The sequence below is a fragment of the Triplophysa rosa genome, linkage group LG4 (genome assembly GCF_024868665.1).
Source record: "Triplophysa rosa linkage group LG4, Trosa_1v2, whole genome shotgun sequence".
Taxonomy (NCBI): domain Eukaryota; kingdom Metazoa; phylum Chordata; class Actinopteri; order Cypriniformes; family Nemacheilidae; genus Triplophysa; species Triplophysa rosa.
This window is the reverse complement of record NC_079893.1, coordinates 24,769,231-24,790,138: the sequence shown is the minus strand read 5'-3', so window position 1 is coordinate 24,790,138 and position 20,908 is coordinate 24,769,231. Positions and strand designations below refer to the sequence as shown.

The window sequence follows — 20,908 nt, the reverse complement described above, 5'->3', positions numbered from 1 at the left end:
TTTCTAAAAAGGCAACAGAAGCAGGAAAATGCGTAATTGGCTAACACCTACTCGTATTGATCCGTCTTGAGCTTCATCAATGCGAATATTAATTATTAGAGCTAATTGTCAGAGCTGTAATTCTGCTCGAAGTCTGAGGGCCGAGGGGTTTATAAGCAGCGTGAGAACAAAGACAAATTCAGATCGCATGACACTTCAAAAATAACTCACTCCCTTTTGAAGATATTTGGAAAATAATCATATTTAATAGAGAAGGGAATTCGATGCGACTGCCAGCTTCCTTGGGATAAAATAACAAACATGTAATATGTATACAAAGTAAGCTAGAAATGCTAAGAATAGGTCACAGGGATGCTTTGTTTGGAGGACTTTAAATATGGAGTGCTAGAGAGAAGAAACGATGAATGAAATCAAATAGCTGTCTCTATTGTTTCCCTTGTTTGCCTCGCTGCTGGTGTGGTTAACAGCTATTGTTATTGAAAGACATGTTTTTGTTTACGACTGAATCCAACCACCTGTTTCGTGAGGGATATCATGAATACCAACAATTGCCGTGTTTGTCGGCCGAGCAGAAAACAATGCAGTCGGTAGTCATTGTACCATTGTGTTGATATGCTATAAATCTGTCACTCAGTCAAATAGACATCTTTTTGTGTTTTTTTAATACTCTCCAGAGGATTCATTAAAAACCCAACCACACATTGGAGTGTACATACTTAGGGTCTGGCTTCAAAATATGGCATGAACAATACTATTCAGCGGAAGGAAAAAACAGCAGAAAATAAGACTGTAGTCCAAGGAGTGTCAGACCAGATAGACGTTATGAATAATAACGTCTTTACCTGACAGAAAATAAGAGTAAAAAAAGAAAATGGGTGAAGCATGTTACATTGCGTATCATTTACAACAGTATGAATACATTGGTTTAGCTTGGGTTAGCTTCATATACGCATCGAATACAGTGCTGCTGAAAATAGAACAGTTTCATATCACGTATTAAAGGAATCAAAGGGGCGGGGCTTTGGATTCCATATTAAAATCGTTGATCAGATTATAAAAATACTTGCTCAGTCTTACAATGTACCTTTAAAGACGTTTCTCAGTCATACATGACAAATGAAATTCACACATGCACTTGGTTGAAGCAAACCACAACATAAGAACACACACACTTAAATGTAAATGCATACACAAACATGCACTCTCACACACATACGTTCACATAAACCCCCATCAAAGTGTTGGTACGCGCACATCAGCTTCACAGTGGCAATTTTCCATATGCTATCTGAACAAGTCAATTGTAATAACAGCCAGTTGTTCAAAACTGAGAGAGACAACAACGCAGTCGACGCAAAGTGACATCTCTCTTTTGTTCTTAGTACTGAATGCTTTATGCTGTGGCAGTAATCCTTAACCTGAGCTGATCTTAGAGACTGCATATAGACAAGCAACAGGCGTGTAGACGGACACATAAAGCCTGGGAGGGTAAGAGAAATCCGAGGGCTGCTTGCTGCAGTATCTCTTTTCTCTCCGTTGCTGTGGTGAACACTAGGGAGCAGTCTGTACCTTCTCTCGGCGGCCCTGTTATTTCATCAGCGCTATAGCCTCTGATGCAGGACGCACACAATCGAACAATCACGATGATCTGTCACGCAGTAACAACGGGCATCTTAAAAAACAACATTACATTTAAACATTTAAACAGAAATCCACTATGAAGTAAACATCTAGAATGGGGTTATCAAATGATCTCTTTTGAAACTCTTCGTCACGTCCGTTTGAAGTATATTTGATGTAAATGTTTAAGGCCTCTCAGTCAGATTTTTACCCCTCAGCTGAGGCGCTTTGAAATGAAATCCATAAAAGCAGGCAAGGAATTAAGGACGCTCCTTGTCTTGTTTATTTGAACAGCAGACAAATGTTTAACTTTATCGGCATCATATCAAAATGGCATCAGCGTGGTTTGTTTTAGCTGGTTTGCTTAATCTATTCAGGATATGGACAAGCAGGAGAAACTGCGACAGCCACAGCAATCAAGCTTTGCACAGTGATTCGATCTCGAATCTGAATCTTAGACTGAGGTTTAACATTTCAAATGAAGTGAAGCGCTTCCCACAGTCCTGCTTATTTACATCCTGCGATACTGCAGCAGAGCTCACTAACCGTCTTTCCTTGTGACCACAGACAAACAAACAAACAAAAAAACAGTCATCAAACTCACCTGCAGAATGGAGCACTGTGAATAGCAATTCATTTATTTAAACATTTGTATTTTCCTCTTTTTTTTTTCTCCATAGTTTACAAAAGAAATAGGATAACATCTTGCATTTATATTCCCACTCTTGCATTTCTGCTTTTTAACATATTTTACATTGAATCTTATATTTTTTAAGGTTTATTTGTTTGTTTTGTTGTTTTCCTCTCCAATTTCATTTGTCCGTGTGTCTGTACCACAGTAAAAATATGTCCTCGATAGCTTTAGAGGGTTCTAGAATATCCTGAAGTAGAAAGACACATTAAAGCTCAAATATCCACTCTTCACAAGAAAAGCCAGGACAGGTCAGCGTAATTATTCCACATCTTTTGCATCAAGTACACAGGTTGAAGATGTTGCAGTCAGCACTAAATCCCTGTTTTCTGCACTCCAAACATGTAGCTTCCTCCTGAGAGCAGCGAAATGAGGTGCAGAGTATCCGTCAATACACCGAAAGCATTGAAATCAAGATGGGCGAGCATCACACCTCACACTCCCGCGATGCCTGCTGCTGGCACGTGCAAGAACCGTACTCGTTGATGATGACAAGTGCCCCCTCAATATTGTTGGGTTTATAGTCAACGTAGTACTCGGACGCAGACGTAGTAGCCATCTGCTGCATGGTCTGCTTTTGTTTCTGCTTGCGACGCTGGCTGGTAAAGCACTGCCTCAACTGCCTCACGCCTGCCGGGAAACATTTCCAGGACACGTAGAGCATGAGGACTATTATCAGGAAGGAGAAAATTAGGGCCATGGTGCCCGTCACCACCTTGTGAATCTGCATGGTGCTCTCCAGGTCATCAGTGGACACCGTTACTGTCAAGGAGTTGGTCACCACCTCGCCTCCCTCCACATCCTGCAGCTCGTACGGGTTCTTTGTTGGGCCATCGAATATGAAACCTCTGGCCCGGTTTCTGGTGGCGGTGAAGGTCTGTGTGGTCGCGTCCACGTTGTCCTCGCATAACTGGAAAGCATAGACGGCATCCAGAATGTCCTCGCCCTGCGCAATGTCTGGGTTGGCACACAACAGGCCATTGTCACGTTGTCCCTGGAAATTGCTAAGCCAGGAAGCCAAGGCACAGACGTTCCTGCTGCATTCCCAGTCATTCCCCGACAGGGTGATGCTGCTCAGGGATGTCCAGGATTCCAAGATCCTCTGATCTATGTAGGTCAGTTTATTGGAGTCCAACATAAGAGTCTTAAGGTTGGGTACACTCTCAAACACATGTGGCTCAATGTACTCAATCTCATTGTTGGAGAAGTCAATCTTCTCCAGGTGGTCCCAGGTCCAGTCAAGGGTGTTGACCACAATAGTGGCCTTATTGTTCCGCATGTAGAGGGTCCTCAGTGAGATGAGGCGGGGGAAGTGGGCCAGATTGACTTTTACCAACTCGTTGTGCTCCAAGTGCAGCTCGGTGAGCTTGAAGAGCCCAGCAAATGAATTGCGTGCCAGGCTCTGCAGCTGGTTGTAACCCAGATCCAGGAATTGCATGCTCCTGCAATCCTGGAAAATCCGCACGGGGATTAATTTAAGGGCATTGTAGCGCAAATGTAAATTGGTAAGCTTCCTAAGGCCATGGAAAAGGTCTGGCTCCAAATACTGAAGTCTATTATAGGATAAATCCAATATTCGTAGGTTGGGCAGATGTCGAAAGGTCCCGTTCGGAAGGCTTTCTATCCTGTTGGTGCTCAGGTCCAACTCTTTAACCCTTCGCAGCCTCTCGAAGGTGCTCTCCTCCACAATCTCAATATTGTTATGATCCAAATAGAGCCAGGTGAGCTGCGACAGGCCCACAAAGTCCCCCTCCCGTAACTCAGAGATGTTATTTTCACGCAGGGACAAACCAATGGCGCTGCTAAGGTTTTGAGGGATGTCGGTTAGGTTGAGCCCCTCGCAATACAACAGCTTGTTGTCGCATCGGCACAGCCTCGGACAGCTCCCCCCCACCAAGGGGACTATTTTCAGAACAATGCCCAAGGAGCACAGTATCAGCCCAGGGGGCTTCCTTAGCGGCCACTTTAGGTACAGACCAATTAGGAGGAAATCCATTAGCATGAATATCCTGCAGTGTCGTAGAGAAAAAGTCCATTGAATCTTTCACATTTGTGTCATTTTGGAGTTTAGTATTTGTATTCTCCCCGGTGAAATGTCTTTTAATCGAAATGTATTTCTATAGACGTGGTTACTTAAAGAATCAAGAAATCCTGCCCCACTGAAAAGAACGACAGAAATAAACAGCAAGTCACTTTGCTCGGTGAAAAGAGAGACGGGCATGTAAAAAAGTGCCCCTCGTGAAACAATCTCACATGAAAGAATTCCTACTCACCCCGTGCAGAGGCTGACAACCTCTATTCAGTTGATCCCTTTGTGCCGACACTAATTATGTGCGAAACTAAAAAAGACCCCAGTGTGGTACAAATTCAGCCCCCCCTCCTTTTCATCGGACACCAGATCCTGGCAGACTTACAATGTCTTAGTTCTCCTCATGTGAAAGAGCCAAAAAGATAACGAATCCAAGCGGCATTCAGCAGGCTGGTAGGAAGTGCAAGTTTCCCGGGCTGCATGTATGAGCACTGTCCACTCTCCTCCGGTTCTCTGTATCGACTGCTGCGCCGCGGATCTGTGAGAGAGACGAGCGGGGGGAAACGCTCACGGAGGAGGGAATAATCCACTCCGAACTGACTCTCACTCTCTTTCCTCCCTTCTCATCAATGACTCCCAATCTGTCGACGCAAATCACCATCCATAACCTATAGCGATCGTCGAATTGCGCAACGTACGTGGAGCAAAGCTCATTGCCATTTTCTTAGTTTCTTGACAATTATGCACATGCAAAAGCTGTTTGATCTGCATCATACAGCTGTCTTTTTCTGTTTGCTGAATTGTTCGTGTAATAATGATATCCAAAAATCACTGGTGAGAGGGTTTGTAGTAAGACTCAAATCTTCATCTTGTTCTCATCTGTGTTAAGCTCATTTCCTGGGGGCTGCGGAGGCTGTAGTTGCTGAGGCTGAAGGCAGGCGCGGTGTACTGGGTGGAGAGAGATGCTTTATCCCTTGCAGTAGACTAGTGCACTGGCAGTGCATGCAGAAACACCTTCTGTTCACTGAGTGTCGTAAGCCACTCACAATTCAGCCCAGTCTCTCTCTCTCTCTCTCTCTCTCTCTCTCTCTCTCTCTCTCTCTCTCTCCCCCCCACCTCCTCCTGCTGCACTTCTGCTCACCCTTTTTTCTTCAATGCTCTCTCTCTCTCTCTCTCTCTCTCTCTCTCTCTCTGTGGCTGAGACAGTTTTATATTTAAGAGAGGCTGGGCTTAAACTAGAGTTTAAATGAGGCACACAATCATTACCCTCCCATCTCCTTCTTCTTTTAAATGAACTGAAACACGCCATGTATCTGCTAGCATCTTCTGTTATTAGTACATGGTTTGCTTATTGCAGATTAATATCCTTCTACTGACTGAAGTTGTGTTGTATATGTGTGTCAGTTCCCTGTGGCTTTGATGTGATAAAGCATTTCATTGTATATTAATATAAGTAGCACGGGAACATTTTTAGTAAAAGCCAAAAAATGCATTGAATGGGTCAAAATTATAGATTTTTCTTTTATGCCAAACATTATTAGGATATTACGTTTAGATCATGTTCCATGAAGATATTTTGTAAATTTCCTGCCCTAAATATATAAAACCTTTATTTTTGCGAGTGGATGGCCTGCTACAACGCCTCTGATTAACAACTTCAAAGGCAATTTTCTCAATATTTTGATTTTTTTGCACCCTCAGATTCCAGAGTTTTAAACAGTTATTTCTCTGCCGGATATTGTCCTATCATATCAACCCATACATCAATAGAAAGTTTATTATTCAGCTTTCAGGTGACTGTGTTATGTTATGTTATGTTATGTTATATGTTGTTATTTTGTTGTTATGTTATGTTATGTTATGTTATGTTATGTTATGTTGTTATGTTATGTTATGTTATGGTATGTTATGTTATGTTAATTTTCATGTGAGTTTTGATGGCTAGTTGTGTTCCCCCGTAACACCACTGACACAGCCTCTCTGCAAGATGAATGTGTTTCAATTTGACCACATGAGTGTGTTCAGAATGGCATTGTACTGTAAGCATTGCCTTTTCAGATCGTTAGCTTGTTGAAAAATGAGCTTGACCAAGTAAACATGGCAATAGCGTCATCGCCATATGTCATTGCATTTAGTTGGTACATGTACACTCGGACACAGTCCACAGCGAGGCGACTCCCCTCTCCTCCCCCTCACGCCCAACCCCGCCCTCACTGGCTCTGCTCTGGAAAGAAAAAGATAATAATAAAATCACAAACCTAAACTAGCAAATTTACATTTCATAATGCTTTCTGCCCGGGCTTGTTTATCACAGCCATTTCAAGTCGCGCCATCCAGTTGGAATACAGATATCATCTGTTGCCACTTAGCCAGGCTTACATAAATATTCCACTCAGGAGCCTTGTTGCAGTGCTCCGTGGATTGCAGTCCCCGGGCTTGTCATTTCATTTCGATTAATTTTCAAGGACAATGAGCTGTGACGATCCCGTACATGAAGCTAGCATGCGTCTGTTGGTTTGCCTCCTTTCTGATGGCTGCCATAATTTTAAGATCAGTCTTTTCCTTTGCTCGGCACACTGTGAAATGTGAATTAATTTTGTAGTGAAAATATGACACATACAGACTTCTTAGTCCCCTAATTGGCAAAGGACAACAGTATCTGTTTGGATTACCTTCATTTAAAACATGAACTCCTACGTCTTGAGAAGAAACCCAGTATGTACTGTAAGCTTTTTGCTAAACACTGCAGAGAAGTAAGTGGTGGTATTGGGACAGCCTCATCAACACATTTTAGAAGCTGACAAGATGGTATTCCATGCCAACTATTTTTAGCATTTACCCCATTCTTTGAAGCGATCTTTCCACAGCACAGTTCAAATTCGCTTTCTATTCTCTGGATGATAGTATAAAATAGCAGCATTTCTCTGCTGTTTCAATATATGGAGCCTGAAATGTATTACTACTTTCACACCCTAAATGCTCAGCAAAGATTTGACAGAGAAATGGATGTGTTGAGTCCTACAGGCAGAAAAAAAGCATATGACCGTGGCCATCTTAAAGTCTGATCTGTCTCTCCTCCACCTTGCCCATCGCTCTTTAGTTGTAATAAATGGGTGCACCATCAGCTAATGACTTGCTGCCCAGTAATGACTTGACACAGCGAACAGAAGATGTGAGATTTCCGACCATCCCTTATACTGACTTTAAAGCACTTTGGCTAAAGTGAACATAGAACAGAGATCATCTTAAGAATATATTTTTAGTCACTGCTAATGGCTGAGGAGCTTACGTTACATTATATTATATTATATATTACATCATATTTTATTCTATTCTAAATGTTATATCATATATTTACAAGGGTTACTGTGAGGGTTCCAGCGTCTTAATTCTTAATGTACAGGACCGTTGACCATAAATACAGTATACCATATTTGACCACTGCCCGTATTGACCATGACTGTATTGTTTTAGATAACTATAAAGTTTTAAAAAATCAGCGTGCAAACTTTGAATAAATATATAATTATCGTCCATTGCTGTGGATGCTGATACAGTATACGTATTGATATAGTTAAGTAGATACTGTAAGTATGTGTAGTTAAAGGGATAGTTCACTCAACAATAAGAATTCAGTCATCATTTATCATTTATTTATTGGTGTTGTTCAAAGATTGTATATGACTCTTTCTTCTGTGTAACACAAAGGAAGATACTTCGAGAAAAAGTGGTTGTGTGTCATTACATTGGAAGTCCAATTTTATGTTCTACAAAAGAACGAAAGTTATAAAGGTTGCATGAACAATAAAATATTATTTTTACATTTTGGGTGAACTGTCCCTTTAAGGCTATTCAGTATACTGTATGAATGCCCACCCCAGTACTCCCAGAAAAATGAACAGAACCAAGATGGCAAGACCATGAAATAAATCTGCATTCTGTTTATGTACAACGCACCTAATCAATATCCCATTATGTTCCCTTTTAATATGTTCTGCATTGTTAAGTGTTTAACCACAGTTTCCACTTTGCTGTACATGTGGAGCTTAGCCTGTAAACCTGTCTTACACCTGCTGTAGATTTTGCCCGTGTAATGTGCTCCCCTGCTATTATAATGGAGACCTGCTCTGTCCCGGACCTGATGAGATTTAAAATGGCCGCTCCTGCCAGGCAGAGCACAGCGGTTCAGGATGTGTTCAATAAAATGCTCTGCTCTGGATTAGCAGTCCTGTCAGTAAGTTCTCCCTTCCTGCCCGAGTCATGCCACAGGTACAGTTTTGCATGCAGACCTGCGTCTCTACTACTCAGGTCCAGGGGAAGCTTTTCCTTGAAATGTCTGGTCTTTTTTGTTTCTCCATGGATAATAGACTGCTGGGGCACAGAAGCCACACATTTCCTTCAGGGGATGACTTCCACCCAAACCCTCAAATAAACCATAGGGCTAGTCTCAGACAAAAATATGAGAGTCACTTCTCTCAGTGGGCCATTTGGACACAATATGAGTCATCAAAGGAATGTAAAAGTCTTAGTGGAGGCAACGAGTATTCTCAAATGGCCCTTTTCTTTGCCCATTGGTCTGGTGTAATGGTTCTGGAACTCATTAATACAAGTGGGGTACTTTTGAGTTGTCAGAACATAACAGTGTGGGAAATAATCACACGTCTCTCGATCTCCCTCTGTTTCTCTCTTCTCACCTCCTTCTTTGTCCATAGCTCAAGACACTTGTTGCTAAGCCTGTTCGGAATGTGCGCTGGCAGAACTCAAACATCAAAAGACATTTTCTTCAAAAGGCAAAATACAAAATGTCATGAGATATATATTTTTTAGAGAAGTCTAACCTTGTCCAGTGAGGTGTATGTTTAAAACAAGCAAAAGCCTATTCACCGGTGCAGTTTCTCTTACCTCACTTCTACCTTGTTTTCTTAATATCTTAGGTTATTTTTCTTAAGTAAATGCATCTTGTTTAAAGGATGTTTTGCTGCACAGCTAGTCTGTCCTGCCCTGTGGCTAGAGTCATATTGATTCGGTTCTCTAAGCCAGTAGTTCTCAATCTGGTGGCCGTGGCCCCTGGGGGAGCCCCGAGATGGATCCAGGGGGGGCCACAGATTTTGAAGAAATAGAAATTGATCATAGATTTTATGCAATCAAACATCAGAAAAATAAGACCACCAGACAAAAGAATTGATGTTTCAGCATTGTATAACCGAATAGGTTTTGTTTAAATAAAAATGTTAAATTTAAGATTATAAGTCTTTATTTGGGGGGCCACAAAGCGATGCACGCTACACAAAGGGGGCCTTACAACGAAAAAGTTTGAGAACCACTGCTTTAAGCAACTCCATCTCCTGTGAGAGGTTCTTTAGGTGGGTCACAGCTGAGGCATCTTGACCAAAGGTACTTTGGTGTGATGAAATTGTGTAGCCCTTTTTCTGCAAAGCCAAATCATTCAATTGTACCGATTTTAAAAACACCCTTGTTATTGTTAAGATCAGGTTTTTTTTGTAATGCATTGGTGTATTTTGTAACTTTTGGTTTGCTGCACTATTTAGATGTTTGGCTTCATTTCTTTTTCAGTGGCTTCTTGTTTTTTTATTTATTTAGATGTTAAAAAGGAAACCATAAATAGATTTTTGCTTGAGAAAGATTGGCCGTGCCATTACATAGAAAAGAAAAATTATGCAATATTTATTTTTCTAATTTATTTCTCCTAAACAGCAGTGGGTTTAAATAGTGAGTCTTTAGAGTTATCTTGTTTCTCAGATGTTTCTTTTGGGAAAAGAGCTTCAGTAAGAGATTCAGATGAGATCTCAACAGGCGGGCTTAGATCTGCCAAGATACCAAAGTCAGTTGTTAAAACACTGCAGTAGTTAAAAAATTGCACATTTATCTAAATCTGAAATGTCTGAACTATACTAGTATATAGCTTTACATTTTACATTTTAAATTTCATAAATATATTTTTTCTATTTGGGCATAAACTTTATTTTTTTCATTTTCTGATTCTTACAGTAAATGTTTTGTTTTGTGTATTCTTACACAATTGTATCTTTTCCTGCTTCTTTTTGAAACAAATCTACAGATCTGTGACTATTTCACATGCTGTTTGATTGTGACATTAGATTAGAGGATTATTTGGTCTGGCAAAAGATCTGCCCTCCAGTCTGGGCATGTTTTATTGAACATTTTGAATGAATCCCATCTCAATCCGTCTTAATAAGCCTCGGTGTACAAACAAGACAAGCATGAAGAGCCATTGACAGCTTGAAACCAAAATAAGACATTTCCCTGGTGGCTTCAGCTATCACCCCCCTGATCAAACTCCTATCAGTGACAATGTATTTTAGACGGACACTTTATTAACATGCAAAATCAACCACGTCCCAATTGGGTAATGCTTTGATTTGCAGGCCCGTGAGACCCCATAAGCTCCATGTTCAAACAGGCTATTTCGCCCATCATTACCGTCACAATGCAGTTTGTCATACCGTCAGTTGCTGTCATGCCTTCCCATAATCCCGCTCATGAATCATCCGTTGAATCATGCTTTGATACATCATGTCCCGGGTTCTGTCTGGCATTGTCAATGTTGTTTTTCTCTCTGTCTTCAGATGACACTGTTGCTGGGACTTGTCACATAACCAAGTTCATGCCATTGGGCTGGTTTTCATGTCGCCTGACAATTAACAGCATTTCATATTAAAGAAGATCTCTTGAAGTGTGCTATTGAGCCTATAGCGGTGGCTAAAGAGAAGGGTCTCTTGGTGCATGATGTGGTTAATGTCTAATTGGCCTTCTACTGAGATAATGTGGAGGGATGATGATGAAGGATTGGGCCTGTGTGAGGCTTCTGATGTCTGGAGAGGAGAGAGAGAGAGAGGGCACCGCTGCTACCACGAGTCAGAGCTTCCACCAGACAGCTGATCCCATTGTGCAGAGCCAGCGGAAGTGAAGAGAAAAGAAAGAAAAATGAAAATGAAGGAAAGGAAGACATAACAGAAGAAGGAAAAGGAAAGAAGGAAGGAAGGAATGAAAAGTGGAAAATGGCGAAGAAAAGAAATATGGAAGGGTAAAGGATAGAACATGATGGAAAAATAAAAAAGAATGTAAAATGAAGGAAATTGGAGGGGGAAATAAAAACAAAGATGATGTATGGAAGGAAGGAAGGAAGGAAGGAAGGAAGGAAGGAAGGAAGAAAGGGGTGGATTGATGGATGGATGGAAAGAAAGAAAGAAAGAAAGAAAGAAAGAAAGAAAGAAAGAAAGAAAGAAAGAAAGAAAGAAAGAAAGAAAGAGGGGTGGATGGAAAGAAAGAAAGAATGAACGAAAGAGGGGTGGACGGATGGAAGGAAAGAAAGAACAAAAGAGGGATGGGTGGATGGATGGATGGAAGGAAGGAAAGAAAGAAATAAAGAAAGAGGGGTAGATGGATGGATGGATGGATGGATGGAAGGAAGGAAGGAAGGAAGGAAGGAAGGAAGGAAAGAAAGAAAGAAAGAAAGAAAGAAAGAAAGAAAGAAAGAAAGAAAGAAAGAAAGAAAGAAAGAAAGAAAGAAAGAAAGAAAGAAAGAAAGAAAGAAAGAAAGAAAGAAAGAAAGAAAGAGGGGTGGATGGATGGAAGGAAGGAAAGAAAGAAAGAAAGAAAGAAAGAAAGAAAGAAAGAAAGAAAGAAAGAAAGAAAGAAAGAAAGAAAGAAAGAAAGAAAGAAAGAAAGAAAGAACAGAATAAGGAAGGGAAAAGAGAGAATGATGATGGGGTTGCAACACAAAAAAAGTGTGTCACGCTGTAGTAAAAATATGTTTGTGTTTTGCTGAACAGTGAAGGAAGTCTGTTTCTCAGGTAACCTCTAATCACTGTTGTGAGCTCAAACAAGAGCTCACCAAACTAGTGCTGTGGCAGTAAAAACAGCTCTGTCCTGCGATAAGTGTCACAGCCCGGCCAACAGCAAACGCACGCATGCACAAATCAACTGCAGCTAGCAGCGGACAGAAGCAACACGCACAAATCACCGCTCACCGGAGCATGAGTGGACTTCATCGACATCTCCCTCAAGTGGTGTAAGCCACTCAGGTGTGTGCGCCTGTGTCAGAGAATCCAACCTGATCCCTGGAGAACGTGCAGTACTTTATGTGTTCATATAAGCATCTCCCAGTCGCCCCTGAATGGGAAAATCAATAAAACTTCATCTTTACAGGCTCGGACACGCGTGATGCACAGTATGTTTCTGCACATACAGTATATGCGTCGTTTAGACTCATTCCTCTCAAGTGGATAGATAGTCCTTGGGTTTCTAGCTGGGAGCGAATTAAAGTAAATAGAAGAACCGGAGAAGCGTGTGTTTGGTCCATTCATGGTTCTCCAGGCCAGTATTAGACACATTGGACGCTATAATGGTAATAAATGCGATGAGATGCAGTGCCATGCTGGGAAGGCTGGATGCTGCCTGCATCGGTGATTGCTTGAGGGTTTGCTTCAGTGGGTTTCTGATCAGCTGGTAAGGATGATAATTAAATGTAGAATAATTGTGAATAATTAATGAAAGTATTTTCCCCCGTCCGTGTTGGTCAGCTTGCACATTGCATTATAATGTCCCATACTGGACCACAATACATTTTTAGAACACTTTCAGCTTCAGTTGGTTTATACTGCCAGTTTCTACTGCAACAGTATATGAAACAGGTACACTGTATGTTGAGTTATTATTACTTAATCAAAACAACCCAACTGCAGTTTGATTGATATTTCACAGCTCTGTGTTATTTCTGGTGCAACACATTTTGTGTTACTTTAAACTCAACTTGTGTTGTCCCTTTTATTTATTTAACACAAAATCAACTAAAAAAGACACAGTGTATTAAATAGCATAACAAAAACAATGTGTTAATAATTAATGGATGTAATGGACATATGGCATTGTACTTGTAAATCTTTAGAAGCGGATCTCAGTAGCCTTTTGAAATGCATGCGGTATGTTACAGTACAGTATCTTACAGCAGTCTTGTGCTGAGATGCACTCCTTATGGAAATGTGATGTCTTAATTTTTTTCTGTGCATTGAGGTTGACATGTACAACAAAAATGAGCGTAACAAAACATTGACAGTTATGTGTCTGTTAGCACTGCAAGGTGAGCCAACAATAACACGCTCTAATCAGCTTTAATCCTTTAAGTTACACTACATATGTTGACATTATAAATGGGAAACTGGTTGTTTTGTGGCATTTCAGGCACGTCTGTGTGTTTTGTGGAAAACAGGCACCATATCTCGCATGAGCCAGTCACTTTAATTACTGCAAAGCCATCGTCCGCGCTCGTTCCGTGCCAAACAAACACATCTTTTACAACATACAGTCTTAGCATGTGACAGTATTTCTTGTCATCCTGTTGTCATGGTTACCATCAGGCTTTTATTGCGAGTCAAATCCACCTACTAGGTCCAGAGTACTTAGGCTGAGCTCGGGTAGACTGGATTGTTACTGTGCCCTCTCAACCTTTCCAGCACGTAGGGAAAACTTTATAGACAATGCACAATTTCCTTTCAGCTAACGGTTTTGTTTGCCTTTTGTCTTGCGTGGCTGTCGTTTGATGTCATAGCGGGCACGTGGATCATTCAGTCCTGAAAGCCACATAGAGTCACGGAACATGAGTGGAACCTAGTGGGAGGGAGAGATGTGTGCGATACGGGAAGATACTCAGCATTTATTTTACACACACTGAGCAGTTTTCAAGAGATTTAAAGAAAATGCAACATGCATTTCTGATGTTAGATAAGACATTGACCCCCCCATAGAAGAGACCCTTGGTTTGTTGCGTACCAAAGTGGTATTTTAAGCCACGGTACTTTAGGCATCCTCCTGACGTAAGGGCTGTAACTAGGTAACTAATTATACCGACTCCTAACATCCCTCACTTTGCTTAGAATGTAAAGCATAATTGCATGTATCCTTAATACCCATCAGCTCTTCGGTGAGGCCACGGTTAATAAGTGTGCATTCATTGACGGATGCCGAAACGGTCCGGGCACCTCTTAGCACATTGCTTTGGAACGGAAGACAGTGAGAGAGAGCAAGCTTTTCTCCTTTTCTCACCGAGAGTGACAAGGAGAGCATTTAAATGAATATTTACGTTCGTCCTGACTTTTTCGAACTCGTAATTAGACGCTCGGCTTTCTCTTACGAGGAAATCAAAGTCAATTATTGCTCTGCTTTTTGAAGGCAACTTGATTCAGCCCTCTCGACTCACCGTCTCAACGAGAAGTAGAAGACTCTTAAAGTTGATTTCAAGGCCTCTACGAGCTCCAGTCAGCAAACCTTTGAATTCCTGATGGAGCCTTGGCCTAGTGGTATAATTAAATAACATTACGTAGATCTCATGTCGGAGAGGTGGATTTGAATCTGATCTAATCTTAGCTTCAGTCGTTTTTGTACAGTCTTTGTACTTTGTCTGATGCATTTTGCACTTTTTCAATCTGGCGAGCTCTAATCTGATTGGATGACTTGTCGAAGTTTCCGGAAACAAGGACCGTTTTTTTAAACCGTTCACTTGGTGGATGAGAATAAACGTTTCACTTTCCACTCTATATAACACGATGATAGTTGATAGTTTTTCTAAGGTACTCAATAGCACATTAGCTATACATTCACAAACAGAACTATATTTTAATATTTTTCAGCTCATACTGATTATCGTGTTTATGCGCAGCTCAGATGGCTTCATGTGATGAGTTGTGCAATCTCAAGCCAATCACTTATTAGCTGTTGTTAAGGGTCCAGGAAGTGGGTATACCGAGGGCTGCTGGTCTTTCTGAGGCTGTCCGTGCACGGCGGTTGCGACTGCTGTTCATCTATCCTCCAGCTGCTGCATTGGCGCTCAGATGGTGCCTGTGGATCTCCATGGAGACGTGTTTGGTGCTGATTTTATCAGCTCGGTCTAGCCATCTAGCCAGCCGGATTAGGCCTGTTTCACACATTGTGCATCTGCAACATGTCCGAGTAGCACACGTTTCACTTTAACTGGGGGGGCGCAGGTCAGGCTTTTGCACTGACTCGAGTTTCTGCTGCATGACTGCAGTTCGAAACATTTACATTTGGCAGAATTGACTATGCTTTTATTTTTTGTTTTTATAATGTGTGTTTTCTAAAGTAGGATTGGAACCTAGAAACCAGAAAATACTGGATTGCATTCCTAAACCTCTTCACCTGGTTTGACATGTTCTTTCCTCTGATGACATGTTTTCTATTGAAACAATCATGTTTTTTTAAAATATATTTTTAATCTGTTTTCATAAATATATGTGGTCAATCTGACCAAAATACACTTTCACCCATTTCTGACTACATTAGAAGTAAAATCAGTCATCTACAAAAACAAAATCCAGACAATCTTTCCATTTCATCTTGGATAAAAGTCTTTTCAGAATGCAGAGTGCACATCCTTTTGAGCGTAATGGATGAAACATGCTTGTAAAGTCATTTTCAAAATCTCCGTGGGACCACTCCGCTGTAATATTCAGCTCGCCAGAAACTTTCAGAACCCGAGCTTGCCACCCATATTGTTGAAATATGAAAGACTGGAATATTAAACATACTTTTGTTCATCTCCTCAATATTTTGGTACAAGGACGTTTGTTTATTTAGAGACATCTTTGAGGTTTTGTACTGAACAAAACTGATCGATAAAATCTCGATTAATACATTTCATGGACACGCAGTGCATCACAGATGGCCGTGTCGTGCCGGCATTCAGGGTCAAATAAGTCAATCTTATCTGTAATAAAATCTTTTTTCTTTTTTTTGATGGCCTTGTTTTTCTTTCTTTGAACACCCAGGCTGCTTTTCTACCCTGGTGTGTTTGAGTGAGGTTCATGTTCTTTTTGTCATAGCTGAATCATCGTTCTGGAAACCATGTGGATTTGTTTGTAATCAAGCTTATGAAAAGCATAACTTGGCTTATGGAACCTGGAACAGTCGGCTGGGACCAAAACAAAATCCTTTCGTTTTTTTCCTGCCAATTCTCTAAAACATTCAAAGGATCTACTCACGGCTGATCTTGTGTGTGTAAAGCTTAATGCTACAAGTGAATAAACATCTAGGAAACATGTCCAGTTGACTGGAAAAGCACTTGAGATTACAGAATACAGTATGATATCCAGTGTAACTGTGAATGTACTCCGCAGCCAAAACCAAATATTTTCCCAGTGCCTGTCAAATGTTCAGAAATGTTTAGTTGGGACACAATATCACAGACAGATTTTAGTATGTCACTTGTGAAGTGTTTCATTTTTGTGCCACTAAAAATAACACGAATGTCTCCAAATAAAACTCAAACACTCCCTGTCTTCCATTGGTGGGACAAACAGGTTTGTTATTTTCTCTAAGCCAATGTTGCTATTTGGGGTCCAGTCGAGCTTTTTTTTGTGGTCTAGCTAGTGGACCATCTTAGCCATGTTTGGAAATCAGCTTGGAAGTCCAATGTAGCTTGCTGTTTAAGCTTGTTTAGAAACCTAGCATCCCAAACACAACATGGTGGTGACCACTTGTCTACACGGTAAACAGATTGCAGTTTCATTTGGTCCCTCTGGTGGTGCAGAAATGACACGCTCGGTGATCCCGGTGATCAGAATACCAGTGGCAGGTAAAGTGGCTGTTTAGCTCACACCTTTACCGACAATCCTTCCAACATCCCTCCGTCCAACTGTTTAGAGTTTGAGCAAAGTGTTGTTCTCCATTACAAACTGCAAGCCAAAGCTGTCTGGAGCCTCAGTGGGTGTCATCTATCACTAAAGCGAGTGTGATTTACACCGTTGTGCTGACACAGGTTCATGAGACACGAGCATGTGCCTTTACCGCAGATGCAGTGTAATAGCACGCTCACCTTCTCCTGCCAACTAGGCACGCTAGTAAAATAACAGTAAATACATTGTTTGTTGTGTGCTCTTCTGTTCGTAGGTTGAGCTTAGACCTTTTGGAATGCTGGGTATTATGACAGAACCAAATCTGATGCCATTAGAGTGTCTTTTTACCATATTATTTATTTTATTATTTTTTATATATCATTTATATAACTTGTTACTTATGTATTACTCAAGAAATATATAAACAATTATATGTATTATTATTAATATTTATTACATTTAATAATACATATTTATTCATAATACATATTATTATACACATTTATTATTATTATTCTATTTTACCTTTATTGTAAATGTGCTCCTGATGCCTATATATATATATATATATATATATATATATAACATATTCTCTTCCAGTGGATATTCAGAATAGCGTTACATAATATAATCTAAATTGTGAGTCATTTACATACTGTACATGTAAATGTGGTCACTCATTTATTTGTGATTTAGTTATTTACCCTCCAGTAATTAGAAAATTTAGTAGGTGTGCACTGGCGTGTAGGTGCACAAAAAAACGTTTGGCGTACGTTCACATCAGTTTCTGCCTTTGCACATTCCCATTTCTTCCTCACTTTTAATGCAGGATCAAATCCAACAGTTGTGTTTGTGCATGTGTGTTTTTTATGAGACCACATGCGTGCACTTTGTGCATTATCACGTGGGAGAACAGAAATCAAAGGAGAAAGTAAGTGTGGGAAGGGAAGAGAGGAGAAAAAGTGAGCCGCGAGCTGTGAACTAATAGTAGGAGCCTGTCTGATTTGTCTGATGCAGTGGCGGGAATTGATATTTCCCACAAGCCCCAGGGGTTCGGGTGGAAATTCTTGCTCTGAGCTGCATCGTTCCCACTCCATCACCCTGATCCATAAGTCAAAAGGAAAAATGAAATGAGAGAGGGAGCGTCAGGGGAGAATGAACTGATGAAATGGGATTATGAACCTGTATTAGGAGCAGTTCCTTAAAGGAAAGCAAAGGCTCCCCCTGAGTCTTGACATCAGGGCGTCTGCACACGGAGCGGTTTTCTGCTATCCAAGTTTGTGTGTATTCAAATTCAAGGCTGTATTTGTCATCTCGGCACTGGATTCACAAAGCATGAGATGTGTGCACCGAGGGATGGTGGGAGTGATGTGTGTTGTGTCAGAATAAACATAAGTACAGTATGTAAGACAGAAAGAGCAGTAGAAAAAAAGTAGGAGACTGGATCTCAGTTCAGACATTTCTACCGAGTACAAACGGTACAGTACTGCACAGTTGGTGTTCCAGATATTCCACAGTCGTGTGAAACCTGGAGATAGCAGGGAATTTTGATACTGATATATCTAGCTTTGCTCTGCTTCTATTTCATAGGGTCGTGTTCTAATGATTTTATCCAGTTATAAAGAAGGAAAGTCATTGGCTCAAGGTTTGAATCTGTTAAAATTAAATTTGCTCACGGGGGGGGTGGGGGGGGTTGGATGTATTGGACGAGTAGGGGGGGTACCTTGCAGTACAGCGACTTGGGGACAATATTCATTGTGAAAAGCACTATACAAACATTCAGCCAAAATTCAACCAATCATCATTCGTAGTGCGAAGGAAATGTTAGAAACATGATTTTTGAACTTTTTTTAAACTGAGTTATCTCATTTTGGAAACGAACTCTCGTGTTGCTTTTTGTTTCTCTCAGTGAGCTGCTCATGTCGTGTCACTGGCCTGGTTCACCGGTGAGCACCATGTGCAAAAAATAGCCTCCTGTTTTGTCTGGCTAATAGTTCTTTTCAAGCCTTTCAGCAGAACTTAAAAACAGAGCCGCACTCCCAGACTCCTCCAACATTTCCTCATTCATTATTGTAGGTCTTTGTTTCGCTGTTCACTCATTCTCATTGACCTCTCTCTCTCTCTCTCTCTCTCTCTCTCTCTCTCTCTCTCTCTCTCTCTCTCAAGCACCCACTTGCCATTCAGTTCATGCCTTCCTCAGACTGCATGGCTGCTGTGTACTTTGCTCTGCAGCAGGACCAGACAACCGGTTTTGTTGTTGGCCTAATGACTCTTCCCCCCCGCATTGCACAGGCCTCAGATCCCGTAGCACGCATCAGCGCATCAGCCGAGGTTTATTTTTAAACATCTGCATTACGCCACATTATGATCAGCAGGGACCATCAAAAATGAATACATCCATCAAGCGGTCACATTTAATTTGTTTTGCAAACTCTTCGATGCTCCGGAGACTTGCGATGCTCTGTAAATGCGTTTTCTGCCCTCCCGTACGCCACCCTCCTGTTTTTGTTGTAAAATATAAGCAAAATGCCATCGCTGTTTATTTGATGTATTATAAAAGCCCTAATCTATTTCAGGCTTAGCTGTCGTCTGTTAAACACTGTTTCGTCTGTCGGCAGCTGACTCTTGTGCATTCGTTTGTACCTGAGCGCAGAACTTTAAATTCAGTCCGTTTTTTAAGTGTGCCTATTTATATTGTGACACATTGATGCATGGCCACCGCGAGTTGTTACAAAGCCCACAGGAGTCACGCAAGAGTACCAGCGAGCGAAATATATGATAAATATGATTCCTCACGTAGCGCAGGCAGACAATCAAGCCGTTACTATTAATCTGGCACTCCAAGAACAAAATACGGCGATTAGTATGCAAATTTGTGGGATTTATCTGAAAACACGCTATAAAAAGTCAGCATAGAATTAGCCAGGAATTAACACAGTTTTACACCGAATTAACCGGAAGGATTCGTTCGGAATTAAATAGGAGCCTGGCAGTGCTTATACATTGAGACATGGTGCTCTCACGGTAACAAAGTTCAAATCTGGCTTGCAACAATTCCGTTCTTTTGATCTCCTCCGCAGGATTTACATTCACCTAACAAAGATTTTCCCAACTCATTGATGTGTGAATCAGCACGTGTAGCACGATGTGAAGATTATGATGTAACGTCCTCTCGCTTCTTAAAGCAAATCAAAACTCACGCAAACAAATGGAATGATGTGCGTACGGTGCCATTCTTTGACCTCTCTTGCACATCCGCACCAGGCAATTCTCCGTCACCCACTCATCTCATCAAGTACAAACCTTGGTGTAATTACACCAAAATACCCTTATTAAAATAATCTTTTCTTTGCGGGTCTTTGACTCTCTCACCAAGTGATAGCATAGCAGAATCAGGGATTACATCTCATAAAACGCATGAGAATATGGGCATGCTTTTGTCGCGCTTAGTGAGAGCAGTGCCTTTCAAAGCAGAAGGGTGAGACTATCGTCACCTCCCTCGACTCTGTTCTCAATCTTGTAATCACAATATCCTCATTGTTCCACACCTCGACAAGGCCCCATCAAAGTGGCAGATCATGTGAATTACGGCTGTGGCGCTGAACGCATCTTAATTGTGATCTAACATCCTATTATGTAGAGTAAACGCGACATTTGTCTCTCTCTCTCTCGTCTCCTGTCTTTATATCTGGTGTTGATGATTCACATGGCCTGTGCTTGCACACGTCGTCCACGCCTTCATTTCGCCCGGTGATTTTCTGATGATTTATCGGGGGACCAAAATTTATTTCAACAGCCTGACAGTAAAATGGTTTGTGAGAAAACAAAACACAAAATGTGAACGCTTCAGTGTTGGTATTGTCCCTGAACATCTAGTGTGTTTTCTAGAGGTGCAGAGAA

General features: G+C 41.1%; 2 protein-coding genes across 2 annotated transcripts in view; one reads left to right on the top strand and one right to left on the bottom strand.

Annotated features, from left to right (window-relative positions):
* The window catches only part of ctnna2 (catenin (cadherin-associated protein), alpha 2), a 436,402-nt gene that overhangs the window by 299,692 nt on the left and 115,802 nt on the right, over positions 1–20,908 (top strand). The window lies entirely within an intron of this gene.
* Positions 646–5,413, bottom strand: lrrtm1 (leucine rich repeat transmembrane neuronal 1). Its single transcript, XM_057332820.1, has 2 exons — positions 4,585–5,413; positions 646–4,470 (listed from the first exon to the last, which is right to left on the bottom strand). The coding sequence occupies exon 2, from the start codon at positions 4,311–4,313 to the stop codon at positions 2,739–2,741; it is 1,575 nt and encodes a 524-aa protein (XP_057188803.1). The 5' UTR covers positions 4,314–4,470; positions 4,585–5,413; the 3' UTR covers positions 646–2,738.